At 43.3% G+C, this 13732-nt stretch overlaps 1 protein-coding gene across 3 annotated transcripts in view; it reads left to right on the plus strand.

The window, feature by feature from the left end:
- LOC120317830 (pregnancy zone protein-like) overlaps positions 1-13732 on the plus strand; it is a 77389-nt gene that overhangs the window by 6330 nt on the left and 57327 nt on the right. For 2 of the 3 annotated variants that reach the window (XM_039364737.1, XM_039364739.1), the window contains exons 4-11: positions 544-596; positions 2807-2827; positions 3828-3938; positions 4059-4116; positions 5635-5719; positions 7996-8113; positions 8644-8758; positions 10543-10652. In XM_039364737.1, the coding sequence (XP_039220671.1) occupies positions 544-596; positions 2807-2827; positions 3828-3938; positions 4059-4116; positions 5635-5719; positions 7996-8113; positions 8644-8758; positions 10543-10652 (671 nt within the window). The other variant, XM_039364738.1, reaches the window with a different exon arrangement.

The following is a 13732-nucleotide window of genomic DNA, read 5'->3' on the forward strand; positions in this document are numbered from 1 at the left end:
CAAGATCCCATCTATGCCAACAAAAGTGTGTATAGTCAAGGCCATGGTTTTCCCAGTTGCAATGTATGGCTGTGAAAGTTGGACTATAAGAAAGGCTGAGCGCCAAAGAACTATGGTGCTGGAGAAGACTCCTGCGAGTCCCCTGGACTGCAAGACGATCAAACTTGTCAGTCCTGGAGGAGATGAACCCTGACTGCTCTTTAGAAGGCCAGATCTTGAAGTTGAAACTCAAATACTTTGGCCCCCTAATGAGAAGGAAGGACTCACTGGAGAAGAGCCTGATGCTGGGAAAGATTGAGGGCGATAGAAGAAGGGGACGACAGAGAATGAGGTGGCTGGATGGAATCACTGAAGCAATAGGTGTGAACTTAAATGGACTCCAGAAGATGGTAGAGGACAGGAAGGCCTGGAGGAACGTTGTCCATGGGGTCACAATGGGTTGGATACGACTTTGCAACTAACAACAACAATCCCATCTATATTTTAATATCTCTATATTCAGTGGGCTCCTTTCTCCACATATTCTCTCTCTACCTTTTGCAGTTCAGTTTCGCATCGTCTGTATGGATAAAGATTTCCGTCCCATGAAGAGAAAGGTAAATTATGTGGGGTACCAAGACAGACAGACATGATGGGGCGTTTGGCATCTCCATGTGAAAATATTCAATCCATGCTCTCCCTGGGGTCAATTCCTTTCCAGGGGAATTGTATTGACCCCTCCCTCCTCACATAAAACATTGAACCTAGCTTGTATGGAGATACTCCTGGGTGAAAACTCATGGAGTAGTTGAAGGCCTTGGATTAGTATAGGGTGACTGACCTTAAATCTACTCTTAGTCATGAAAATTGGCTGGGTGACCTTGCAGCCTGTCACTGTCAACCAACCTACCTCACAAGGTGGTTATTATGGGAGGAGGGATTCTAAGAGTAATCCCTTGAGGTAAGGCAAAATACAAATAAATAAATATCAAAATGATAATGCAACATAAAATAATCCTCCAAAGGTGCTTTTTCAAAAAGCAACTGGACTTTCTTGTTTTGTTTTTTTTGAAGACATTTCACTTCTCATCCAAGAAGCTTCTTCAGTTCTGACTGGATGATGGGGAAATGGAAGGATTTATACTCCTTGCAGACAGCTGAATATGTGAAAAGCTCAGGGGGATCTTCAGCCAACACAACATATGTGCACATTTCAAACCTAAGAATACACTAAGAGAGAAGCTTGTCCACCCCAAGGATAAAACACCCGGACACATACTAAGCAGTGTGGTACATGCAGTACAATGCAGTGAGCCATGTGCTGATCTGTACTTTGGGGAAACAAAACAACTACTTTATAAAAGCATGGACAACACAGGAGAACAAACCCATCAGGACAAGATTCAGCAGTCCATCTACATTTAAAAGACAAAAGACTCTTTTGAAGATAGCAAAATCCACATTTTGGACAGAGAGGACCACTGGTTTGAAAGAGGGGTTAAAGAGGCCATCTATGTCAATAATGAGCAGCCCTCTCTCAATAGAAGCGGAGGGATGCAACATCATGTATCTCCAGTCTGCAACACAGTCCTTTCAGCAGTTCCAAGAAGGTTCTACACCGATTTATACCTCAGTTGACCTTGAGGACACAGACAAACCTGCAAGTGGCCTCAATGGCTCTCCAAAACAGGGTTTCCCAGCCAGAAGTGCTTGCACCCCCTGGGGGTGTGAGATGATATTCCAGGGGGTGCGAAAACTTCGGTTTTCAAAATTATAGTATATACAGTAGTGGCCAAAATTGTGGAAACCTTTTGGGAAAAGTGTATTTTTGAGGTATGATGGTTAACTACTCCTTTGGAGTAGTACCATAAAATTATATATCAATGGAAAGATAATTTAATCAAGAATGTAATGCAACAAAGTTAGTTCAATTATCTGTACTGCATTCTATGAAAAGTTATAGCCAAATAACCAGAAAAAAGAAGCACAACTTGCTTAGGTTGATATCAGGTAGTTTTCTTTCATCTGATTGTAGCCAATGAGCAGGAGTGTTTAGAGAGCCAATCAGGTGTCATCTTCTTTTGGCAATGAGCCAGTCGGATCACAGTAGGATTCAGTTATTGATGTCATGTATTGAAGCTGAGAGGAGGACATTTGTCAATGTGTTATGTGATCGCTATCAAGATGGTTGGGGTTTTTTTGTGTTCTTTCATTAGTGAGCTTTAAAACGTAATAAAATTAAAGTAATGGTGCAAAGAGTTGACTGGTCGTCCAGAAAGCTATGTAAAATAGTATTATTAAGTGAACAAGGCTACAGTTATAAAGAAATTAGAAGAAAAATGGGTGGAAACTTAACCAAAGGTGGCATTTCTACTGTACACTTTTCCCAAAGGGTTTCCACAATTTTGGCCATTACTGTATGCGTAATTTGTTGCCGTTATTTTGAACTTTTGTAAGGGGTGCGAGAATATATCAGAAACGTTCTAAGGGTGTGGGGTATAGAAAAGGTTGGGAACCGCTGCTCTAACAGAATGCAAATGACCAGCTGTCTGCAAGGAATATGTAAATCCTTTCATTCCCCACCACCCAATCAGAGCTGAAGAAGCTTCTTGGATGAGAAGTGAAACATCTTCAAAGAAAAACAACAAAATCCAATTGCTTCTTGAAAAAGCACCTTTGGGACAACTATGACCTGGATGACTGAGAATCTCCATAGACATACAAGAATCTCTCATGTCCTTTTTTGTTTTACTTACACTTTTTCTCTATCCTCTTTTTCATTCCTTGCTGTCTTTGATTTTCCTATGTTTTTTTTTTGTCTCCACAGTTTCCAGTTGTGTACATCCAGGTAAGTGCTGAAAGACCATAGCAGTGCCAGCTCCATGGCTGATTGGACCGCATTAATCTCTGGATGGGAGGCCACCAGGAAATCTGAGGGCTACAGGCTCTTGGGAAGTCAAAATGGCAAACCATTTCCAAATCGTTGCCCAGAAAGTGATTCAGGCAGATCCCTTGGTGGCGAAAGAGAGAGAAAGAGAGAGAGAGAGTTTTAAGTAGCTAATGTTGTATCGCATTTCACTTCTTTAAGAATGAGGCTATTTCACAGTCCCACAAAATTGCAAAATTAGTGCTGCTGAGAAATGAGGGGTACTTTAATTTTGACCAGGCCTGTTCCTATCTTCTTTACTAGGAATTGGACTGAATGAGAGACTTCTCCTTGCATTTGATTAGAGAAACAGTAGCATTGATCAAGGAAATCACCAAGCAACTTCCTGCATAAAGTAGTAGTTCATGGAAAGTGAATTAGTGCTACCATCTCTGGACTGCAATTCCTCAAGGTGTCCACTAGATGGTAGCAAAATTGTGAGATATTCAGGGAACACTTTCCTTCCATCTAGTGGTCTTATGCAATAATGCAGTCTTGATCTGGCAACCAGCCCAGAGGCTTGTTTTGTTTCACTCCTTTACTTCTTAAATTAGTTGCTCTAAAATTGTTAAGAGTATTCAAGAAACTATGTCCCAGCTTCCCTCAGCTTGTACAATCTGAGCTTGAACATCACTTTGCCTTCTTGCTAATACCTATAGCTATCACCTTCAACTTTAGGCCTCCAGAAAATTAGGGAGTACAATTCCCTGAATTTCCAACCAGCCCACAATTGTCCTTGCTGGATGCAGATTCTGAGAGTTTAATCCCAACACATATGTGGGCTTCTGGAAGACTGTCATATCCCATATACTGCTAATTGTGCTCAGAAAATGGGATAGGACTACGTTGTCACAAACCATTGATTCCAGAACAATTCTGGATTATGGGCAGCCTTTGGGACTTGTTATCTTGTTCTTTCCAGGATCCCAAAAACAACCGGGTGTTCCAGTGGAGAGATGTGGAGGTTCCGATGGGCATAATCCAGCTTTCCTATTCTCTGTCTTCCGATCCCCGCCTGGGCATCTACCAAGTGGTGGTAGAGGATCCCAAAAACAACCGGGTGTTCCAGTGGAGAGATGTGGAGGTTCCGATGGGCATAATCCAGCTTTCCTATTCTCTGTCTTCCGATCCCCGCCTGGGCATCTACCAAGTGGTGGTAGAGAAAGACTCCACAAAGCTTGCTCAATACAGCTTTGAGGTGGATGAATATGGTAAGAAGGAGAGATCCAGTTTTTCCTGGATATATACCAGTAAAGGTTACAAGATCTGATCAGCAAAAATTTGGACAACCAGAGATAGCAGAGAAGAATTGCTGCCCTCTAGTGGCCATGCAGATTTTTGGGCACTGCAAATTTCACAACTCTTCTTACTCTTTCTGCCACCTGGTGGACATTCAGACATTTGCGTCCAGATCAGATAACTCATATGCTCTGCAGCTAAAATGACCACTAAGCTATTATCAAGCTCTGAAACTGAGATCTTCTATCCTTCAAGATAAACAATGTTTTTTTTTCTAAGAATCCATTGGAAAAAATATATTCAACTCAGATCCCTGCACTGTGCTGTGAGTTGGCCTCAGGCTCTCCTTCCAATTTGGGGATTTTTTTTTTTTAAAAAAACCATTGTTGAATTCCCCTCTCTTTCAATAGTACGATTCTGTCTAGCAAGTATATGAGGCATTGCATTCACCCACTTCAATTGTCACAATATTCACCATATATCTTTATTGGATCCTTGTAGACCACTATGAGTCTTTCTTGATTTGGCCATCTTCAAATAGAATAAATAAAACTAGCTTTTGGACAGTCCAAATTATTCTGCCTTGTTGAATTAAGGTTTGCTTGTCCCAATGAAGTTGTAGCAGCTTAATCTGCACACTGAAGTTTGAAGAGTTAAATACCTCTTCATGTTGAGCTGGTAGATTTTTAAAAATTAGGATTATTTTTAATGATTGAAAAAAGCAGGATGGAAAGAAAGGAAGGGAGGAAGAAAGAAAGGAAAAGAAAGAAAAAAGAAAAAGAAAGAAAGAAAGGAAAGAAAGAAAATAAAAGAAATAAAAGAAAGAAAGAAGAAAGACAGACAGACAGACAGAAAGAAAATAAATAAATAAATAAATAAATAAATAAATAAATAAAGATGGATGGATGGATAGATGGATGTATTTGGCAATGAGGGATTTAGCCGACCAGTGACTTCACAATGCTGTTTATCCAGTTTAATTTTAAGACTCAGTTTCTCCAACAAATGTAACATTGATCTAGTTAAATTAACCCATTTTCTGCAATTTGAGAATATGACTTACTGACTAATCAAATGAATACAGAGTGACTGCCAGGAAGTAAAGATAGTGGTTAGGACAGTGTAATTGAAACCTCATTCACCCACCGCCCCAGAAACTAATTCAATGGGTTGAACTTTTATAAAACATAAGCCACCACAACAAGGACAAATTAGCTAAGAGTGAAGCCAAAGTTTTTTTTAGAAGATTGTCCAATCATTAAATTAATTCTGGCATAATGTTTATTACTTTATTAATGCAAGATTTAATTCGTCTTACTTAGATTTACATTTTACTTTTCCTTTCAGACCTCAAGGTAATCAGGGAGTCCTTGTGTGGTCAATTATTCCCACCACCCTACCCCTCAAGGGAGGTCACAGGAGAGAACTGAAAAGTGTGTTTCTTCCAGAAGGTTCACCCCATGATTTTCCTTCCCTTCCCCCTTTTCTAGTTCTGCCCAAGTTTGAGGTTTTGGTGAAGGCCCCCAAGCTCATCCAGGTTGTAACTAAGGAGATAGAAGTCAGTGCGTGTGGCAGGTACGTAATGTTCATCTACTCTCCTGTTTGCATTATGAGCAGAGGGTGCAAGATTTTCCTAGTGTGATTGCAAAAGAAAGGGAGGATGGAAAGTCTGCTCAGGATTGGGTTTAGTTCGCCTCTTGGTGATTTCAGCCTGCAGAGCTGAAGAAGGATGAGAAGCGAAATGTCTTCAAAGAATAGAATAGAATAGAATAGAATAGAATAGAATAAGTAGAATGGAATGGAATAGAATAGAATAGAATAATGCAATGAAGAATAGAATAGAATAGAATAGAACAGAATAGAATAGAATAAGTAGAATGGAATGGAATGGAATAGAATAGAATAAGTAGAACAGAACAGAACAGAATAGAATAGAAACAGAGCTGGAAGGGGCCATGGAGGTCATCTAGTCCAACCCCCTGCTCAGGCAAGAAACTCTATACCACTTCAGACAAATGGCCGTCCAGTCTCTTCTTAAAAATTTCCAGGGTTTGAGCTTTCACAACTTCTGGAGGCAAGTTGTTCCATTGTTTTCACTATCAGGAAATTTCTCCTTAGTTCCAGGTTGCTTCTCTCCTTGATTAGTTTCCATCCGTTGCTTCTTATCCTGCCTTCAGGTGGTTTGGAGAATAGCTTGACTCCCTGTTGTTTGGGGCAATCCCTGAGATATTGGAACACTGCTATAGATAAATACTGCTAATAAATATTTATGAAGCTGGTGAGAGAGGAAGTACAACAGTAATAAGCAGAGTTCCCTTTAAGGTAGTCAAGTCCTAGTTTGGTTGTTATTGTGAAAGGCTGGGTGAACAAGGCCATCTTCCTGGGTTGTTTAAACAAAGACAGGACAAATAAGCAAAAAGGAACAAAAAAATCCTGGCTGCAAGATTTGCTCTTTAATAGTATCTGGAAATTACCCGGAGTCTATCTGGACTGAGATGGTGAATAAATGGAATAAAATAAAATAAAAATAATGCAATACAATATAATATAAAATCAATGATATCTGACGTAATAAATTAATTATGAAAGGGAGAAAAATAAAAGCAATCCAAGGAGAGAGAGAGAGAGAAAGAGAGAGAGAGAGAGATATTTTGCCCCATTTTACCAAACACGGAAGGACAGAAGGCTTAGTCAATAGCAATACCACTTAGATTTATATGTTGCTTCTCAGAACTTTATACCCTCTCTAAGCAGTTTACAGAGTCAGCATATTTTCCCCAACAATCTGGGTCCTCCCAAAGATGCTTTTGCAGGAGACAACTGGACTTTCTTGTTTTTCTTTGAAGATATTTCACTTCTCATCCAAGAAGCTTCTTCAGTTCTGACTGGATGGTGGGGAATGGAAGGATTTATACTCCTTGCAGGCAGCTGGTCGTTTGCCGTCTTTTAGAGCAGTGGTTCTCAACCTTTCTAATGCCGCGACCCCATAATACATTTTCCCATGTTGTGGTGACCCCCAACCACTTATACATCACCGGGTGCCAGGGGCGTGGCCAAAGAAAAGGGGGAAAAAATGGCGGACAGCCTTGTTTGGCTACCCCCGTGAAATGGTCGTTCGACCCCAAATGGGGTCCTGACCCACAGGTTGAGAACCACTGTTTTAGAGAGTCATTGAGGCCATTTGGAGGTTTACCTGTGTCCTCAGGGTCACCTAAGTGGTGCAAATGGGTGTGGAGCCTTCTTGGCTGCAGGATGTTTTCTGCCCTGGGTCCTTTCACTGTTGAAGACAGGCAGAGACTGTTGGGGATGAGTCTGTGTGGTCTGCATCTCAAACTGAAGCGCAAATGGTTCCAGTAGCCTGCAATGTTTTCTGGAAATCCGTTTATCCTCCCGCACCATCTGAAGGACGTTCATCCCAAAGTGCATAGCTAAATGTCTATGGAGGTTCTCAGTCATCCAGGTCATGGTTGTCCCAAAGGTGCTTTTTCAGGAGGCAACTGGACTTCCTTGTTTTTCTTTTCTTTTCTTGGATGAGACGCGAAACGTCTTCAAAGAAAAACAAGACAGTCCAGTTCCTCCGGAAGAAGCACCATCGGGACAATCATGACCTGGACAACTGAGAATCTCCACAGACATTTAGCTATGCAAACTGGGTCCTCATTCTACTGACCTTGGCAGGATGGAATGCTGTGGGCAAAACGAGCCTGCAATCCTGCAGTCTAACCATTGTGCCAACCACAGCTCTATACCCACATGGCTTCCTCTAGATGTTGCAGGTCCCCTTGATCTTCTTTCTCTGAACAACCATCTCTATCTGTGTTTGTGTCCACATTTGTGGGGTCTGACTCCAGGTACACCTATGGGAAACCTGTGCCCGGCCTGCTGAAGCTGCGCCTCTGCCGACAACCCAAACAATCACCTTTCCAGTGTAATAGTGGTAAAAGTCTGTGTAAAGAATTTGATGGCGAGGTAAGGGACGTCGAGTTTCCACACCTGGGATGTCTTTGTAGACCAGTGGTTCTCAACCTGTGGGTCGGGACCCCATTTGGGGTCGAACAACCATTTCACAGGGGTCGCCAAACAAGGCTGTCCGCCATTTTTTCCCCTTTTCTTTGGCCACGCCCCTGGCACCCGGTGATGTATAAGTGGTTGGGGGTCACCACAACATGGGAAACTGTGTTATGGGATCGCGGCATTAGAAAGGTTGAGAACCACTGTTGTAGACCTATTTTAATTCTCATTTTTTGCTGGATTTTTTTTTTAAAAGAATGGTGATTACATTGCCCTAATGAGAAAGTCTCTCTGTGAGATGGCAAACACCTGTTGGAACATCCTTGGCTTTCACAGGTTCCTCCTTGATATCTGTAGCCAGCATTCCAATCCCCCCCCCCCGAGTTCATTGGCAAGCTGAGAAGCAATAATGGTTGCAATAGCATAAGCACGCTTCAAACTTGACAAAAGGATCCCAGGCTGTTCTTTCTTGGCTGTGTGGCACACAGGCAGATAGGGACGGCTGTTTCTCCAAGGTGGTGGACACGGAGGACCTTCACCTGATGTGGCTTGGTTTTTCGATGGACATCACTGTAGAAGGCAAAATCACAGAGGAAGGCACAGGTAAGCTTCATGAAACAAAAGAGCACCAACTGACTGCCAGAATAACTCAGAACCAGATCTAAAGCTCCTATTTCCTACAAGGAAGGTTTGGGAGACAGGAAAAAAAAACACACCCTGTGTTTAAGTCTTAAGAGAGTAGTGGCATGTGAGTTATAAATGAGAAAACTATTTTCTGCTCCAACACCCACTTCACAGGAAGTGATGAGATTTATGAGGAGAAAATAATCAGCTAGCCCAAGCAGTCTGAGACATACCAATCAAATTTGCTATCCCATAAAGGGTGCAATGGCTCAGCTGTTAAGACTCTGGGCTTATCAGCTAGAAAGCTAACATCGGATGTTCTTGCTTTGACAATATATGAAGATGCAGCCATTTTCTCTTTAACCTGTGTGTTACTTTTAGAGTTAGAATTAGATGATGCTGGGGGGGGAGGGAGGGGGAAGAATGTGTATGGGGATTAGTTAGACATAACAACATCGCAGTAGAGTATTCCTCAAGGTTGTTTAAAATAGGAGATGATAAGAAATGGCGGTTTACAGAACTGGAAGGAAGGTTTGCATTTCAAACTAATTGGAGAATGTGATTTATGATTGTAAATTGAGGGAAGGAATTGTGCTTTGATACTATGTGTTTAGGGGAGGGGAATTCTGATTTTGGCTTCGACCATGTACGTGCCAATGCCATGCTACTTGAATAAAGATTCTTTAAGGTAAACAATGCCTCGAAGTTCTTTGAAGAGTATCATCTGTCAGAACTATGACACTGACAGCCTGGGTTTGAGACCCAAATGCCGCAGGACAGGGTGAGCTCCCATCCTCGCTCCAGCTCCTGCCAATCTAGCAATTAGAAAGCATTGGTAGAAAAATGGGTATCACTTTGGCGGGAAAGGTTACTGCGTTCCATACTTTTGTGCTGGACACATGAGGATGTAAGTGCCTCTGAAACAACACAGTCTCCCTAGGATGAGAATTGGAGATGACCTCCCTCCCCTTGAGCTAGTCATGATTGGACAGGGAAACCTTTAAAGGGCCAGCAAGTGCCAAATTAAAAACCAACAGAGAGATGTCTATAGAGGTTCTCAGTCATCCAGGTTATGGTTATCCCAAAGATGCTTATTCAGGAGGCAACTGGACTTTCTTGTTTTTCTTTGAAGACGTTTCGCTTCTCATCCAAGAAGCTTCTTCAGCTCTGACCACAAGGTGGGGAATGGAAGGATTTATACTCCTTGCAGCCAGCTGGTCATTTGCATTCTTTTAGAGAGTCATTGAAGCCATTTGGAGGGTTTACCTATGTCCTCAGGGTCACCTGAGTGGTGCAAATGGGTGCACGACTCAAGAAGGCTCCACACCCATTTTCACTACTTAGGTGATCCTGACGACACAGATAAACCTCCAAGTGGCCTCAATGACTCTCTAAAAGAATGCAAATGACCAGCTGTCTTCAAGCAATATAAATCCTTCCACTCCCCACCATCCCGTCAGAGCTGAAGAAGCTTCTTGGATGAGAAGCAAAATGTCTTCAAAGAAAAACAAGAGAGTCCAGCTGCCTCCTGAAAAAGCACCTTTGGGAAAACTAACTGAGAGGACTTATGTTAGAGAAATCTGCACATGGGGAGGGGGAGATCCTGGAGATCATCTATTCCAACCCCTTGTCCAAAAAAAAAACCATAAACATAGGGCAAATATCCATCAAACAGTCAGGCTTCTCGGCACTCCAGAGACAAGATGTTTCTGGGAATTTGGAGAGGAAGAGAAGTCTCTTGAGACAACATTTCTCTTCAACAGGGGTGGAATCGAATGGCACAGAATCCATTGACATCACGTCCACATTGAGCAAAGTTATCTTTGAAAACCCAGACCATTACTATAAACCCGGCATTCCCTATGTTGTGAAGGTAAGATGGGAGCTATGGTTTCTCTGCAAAGCTGGATTTAGACCATATCAGCCCAGCCAGCTCCTTCAGTCTGCTGCAATTCCATTTTTTCACCCCAACAGCTGCTGGCCAGCTACTCTGAGCTCGAATGATCAAAAGCAGGGTAAAAGCATTTAGGAATACAGAATAACAAACTTTGAAGGGACCTTGGAGGTCTTCCAGTTCAGGGGTCTCCAACCCCCAGTCTGTGGGCTGGCACTAAGCCCCGGCATGCCAGAAACTAGGCTGTGCAAACAAGCAAAACCTCTTCCATGGGATCCAGGCAGCATGTGAAACCACGCTCCCTCTGGTCCATGGAAAACCTCTCTCCTTGTAACTGGTCCCTGTTGCCCCAAAGGTTGGGGGCTTCTGTTCTAGTTCATTCCCCTGCTCAAGCAGGAGATCTTACACTATTTCAGACAAAGGAGGGAGGGAGGGACTGTTAGACAAAAAATCAGGTCCAGTTCCAAGCCAGGAGTAAGTTGCTGGAAATAAAATGGAGGCTGCTTAGGAAAGAAGGTTCTTGTTTATTGAGGAGCAGAACCAGCAACAGCATGCAGTTCTGGGAAAGCTGGCAAAATGGAGTTGAGAAATGGTGGGTTTTTTATATCTTCTTTGGGCTTTGCATTTGAGGGGCCTGTTCTTGTGAAATGTACTTCGACCTGAGCTTGAGTGTGCCCTTTTGCTATTCTCATTATTGTTGCCTGACTCCTATTGTGGCTGGGAAGTCCTGTCCTGTCCTGTCCTTGGAGCTGGGTGGGGGAATGTAAATTCTTAATCCTACCAGCTGTGGGGGCTGAAGGCATTTTGCTTATGAATAGATTGGCCCTAGTCTTTCTGAAAGGATCACCAAATCCGCATTTCTAAAGGGCAGCCTCTTCAGTTTCTGCTTGAGGCAGAAAGACTGGGGCTGGTTTCTGTCTTTGTTAGGATTTTTCTCCATTTCTCCTTTATGCGAAATATTCTATCCTGCCTCTTTTAATATTCCCTAAACCACAGGTCGGCAACCTGTGGCTCCGGAGCCACATGCGGCTCTTTGAGCCTTTCCCTGTGGCTCCCAGCCTCTTCTGTCATTTGCAGAGAGAGAGACAGAGACAGAGAGAGGCACTTACACTTCCCTACTTCTCTCCCTGTCTCTCTCTGTGTTTGTGTGTGTAAAAGAGAGTGGACCCACAGTGTTCACCGAGGAGCTGAAAAGCTTTTTGGGCAGAGCTCCTTCCTTTGCTGCATCTCTGCAGGAAGCAGGAAAGGCAGGAGAGACCTAGCTAGCCTAGCTATGCTGGCTCAGGAATTATGGGAGTTGAAGTCCATGAGTCATAAAAGAGCCAAGGTTGCCTACCCCTGAGCTTGTTGGAGAACAGCTTGAATCCAGCTTGCCAGGTGAGCAGAGGTTCGGAGAGAGGGAGAGAGGGGGAGGAGAAAGAGAGAGAGAGAAAGGGAGGGAGGGAGAGAGGGAGGGAGAGAGAGACAGAGAGAAAGCCTTTTGACATCTAAAATGAAGATAACACTGCATATATTCTTTTTTACCTTTATGACACACACACACACACACACACACACACACGTGTGTGTGTGTGTGTGTGTGTGTGTATATATGTTAACAATTACACTAAAAATATGATCCCTGGGTATATCCATATTTAAAATCAAACAAATAAACGTGAGCACCAGGGAGTATTTAAAATTTTTTAGTAAAATTTAGTAAAATTTAATACAATACCAATAAAATCACCATAAAAATTAATAACTAATAAAACGCCTAGCTTTCGTCAGCAACTGCTGACATCATCAGGGCTCAAAATGCCGGTCAGTGGGAGAGTCCTCTTTTATAGATTGGTCAGAGTCTGCACTCAGCTCCTAGATCTTGTCAATGGGCCTGATGCAATAGGCTGTTTCTCAATTGCTGGTTTCTTATTGGCAATGATTGCTTTCTTGCGTTTTCTATTTGTGTAGTTGTCATTGGGTGTTTTCTCTTTGCCAAATTCGGGGTCTGATGAGACATCTCCCCTCTCCTTTTTTGCTTTACTGTCACCCCTATTTCGTTTAGCTGCACTCCCCTCTCCTCCCCTTTTTTCACTCCATTCTGGTTGCCCCATCACATCGCACTGTCTCTTGTGTTCTTTGTGTTTTCCCCAGTCATGGTCTCCGCAGAGTGTGCCCTTTTGAGTGTGCCTCTCCCTCGGGTTTATCTAGTGGTTTGCATTTCTCCTTCTCCTTCTCCCAATCCACATCTGCATGACTATTCTCTCTCTGAATGCTTTCCCTTTCATCCTTAGTACTTCCCCCCTGTGCCCAACTGCTGTCAAGACGGTTACATGTACCACTCTGGGTTAACTGAGGTATAGTAGCAAGCTGGGGTGATTCAATAAGCCGTTTGTCCATGTAACCAGTCTCGTAAATGTGGCCATATCCAGTTAACATTCTCCTCCCCCCCTTTCTTTTGTCTTTTGTGCTCTTTTCCCCCACGTTGTAATCGGAGGCCTTGATCTGGGGGGAGGTGGGATTGCGATCTTTCCGAACGTCACAGCATTCCTCTTCCACCCCCCTCCTCGCTCTGTTGCCTCTCATTCTTACATGCCTGTGACAAGGATCTTTGGAGTCAATGGGTGCTGTTGATGTGAGGCGCGGTAAGCTGATCCTGCAAGCTCTGCCCCCTCGCGCATTCCTCCATCCGGGTTCGCTCTTCTCTCCACTCTCCAGAGTGTCCATCGACTCGCAGTCACCCCTAGAGCCATCCCACACACCATACATTCCCAACTCAGTCGGCATTGTAAAACGGAGGGGTCGTCCCATCTTCTTCGGATCGATCATTTTATTTCTCTCGAGCCGTGGATGAGGTGTTGGTTTTAACAATCCCCCCCCATCTCCATCTGTATTGCTTTCTGCCGTATCAATTGGGAAGTCCCTGGTGTTCATAGTATGGGGATTCTGGGTTTTAGTTTTTATCGCCCTCCTGGTTTTTTGGGAGCGCGTTAACATTGTGGGGGTGGTGGGGTTCTCAGGTGTTTTTCTTCCTCTTCTGGGTTGTCCACGATTAGTCGGGGGGTTGGCATGTCCTCCTT

This window comes from Crotalus tigris, unplaced genomic scaffold (assembly GCF_016545835.1).
Source record: "Crotalus tigris isolate CLP2741 ecotype Arizona unplaced genomic scaffold, ASM1654583v1 scf7180000019840.826796, whole genome shotgun sequence".
NCBI lineage: Eukaryota > Metazoa > Chordata > Lepidosauria > Squamata > Viperidae > Crotalus > Crotalus tigris.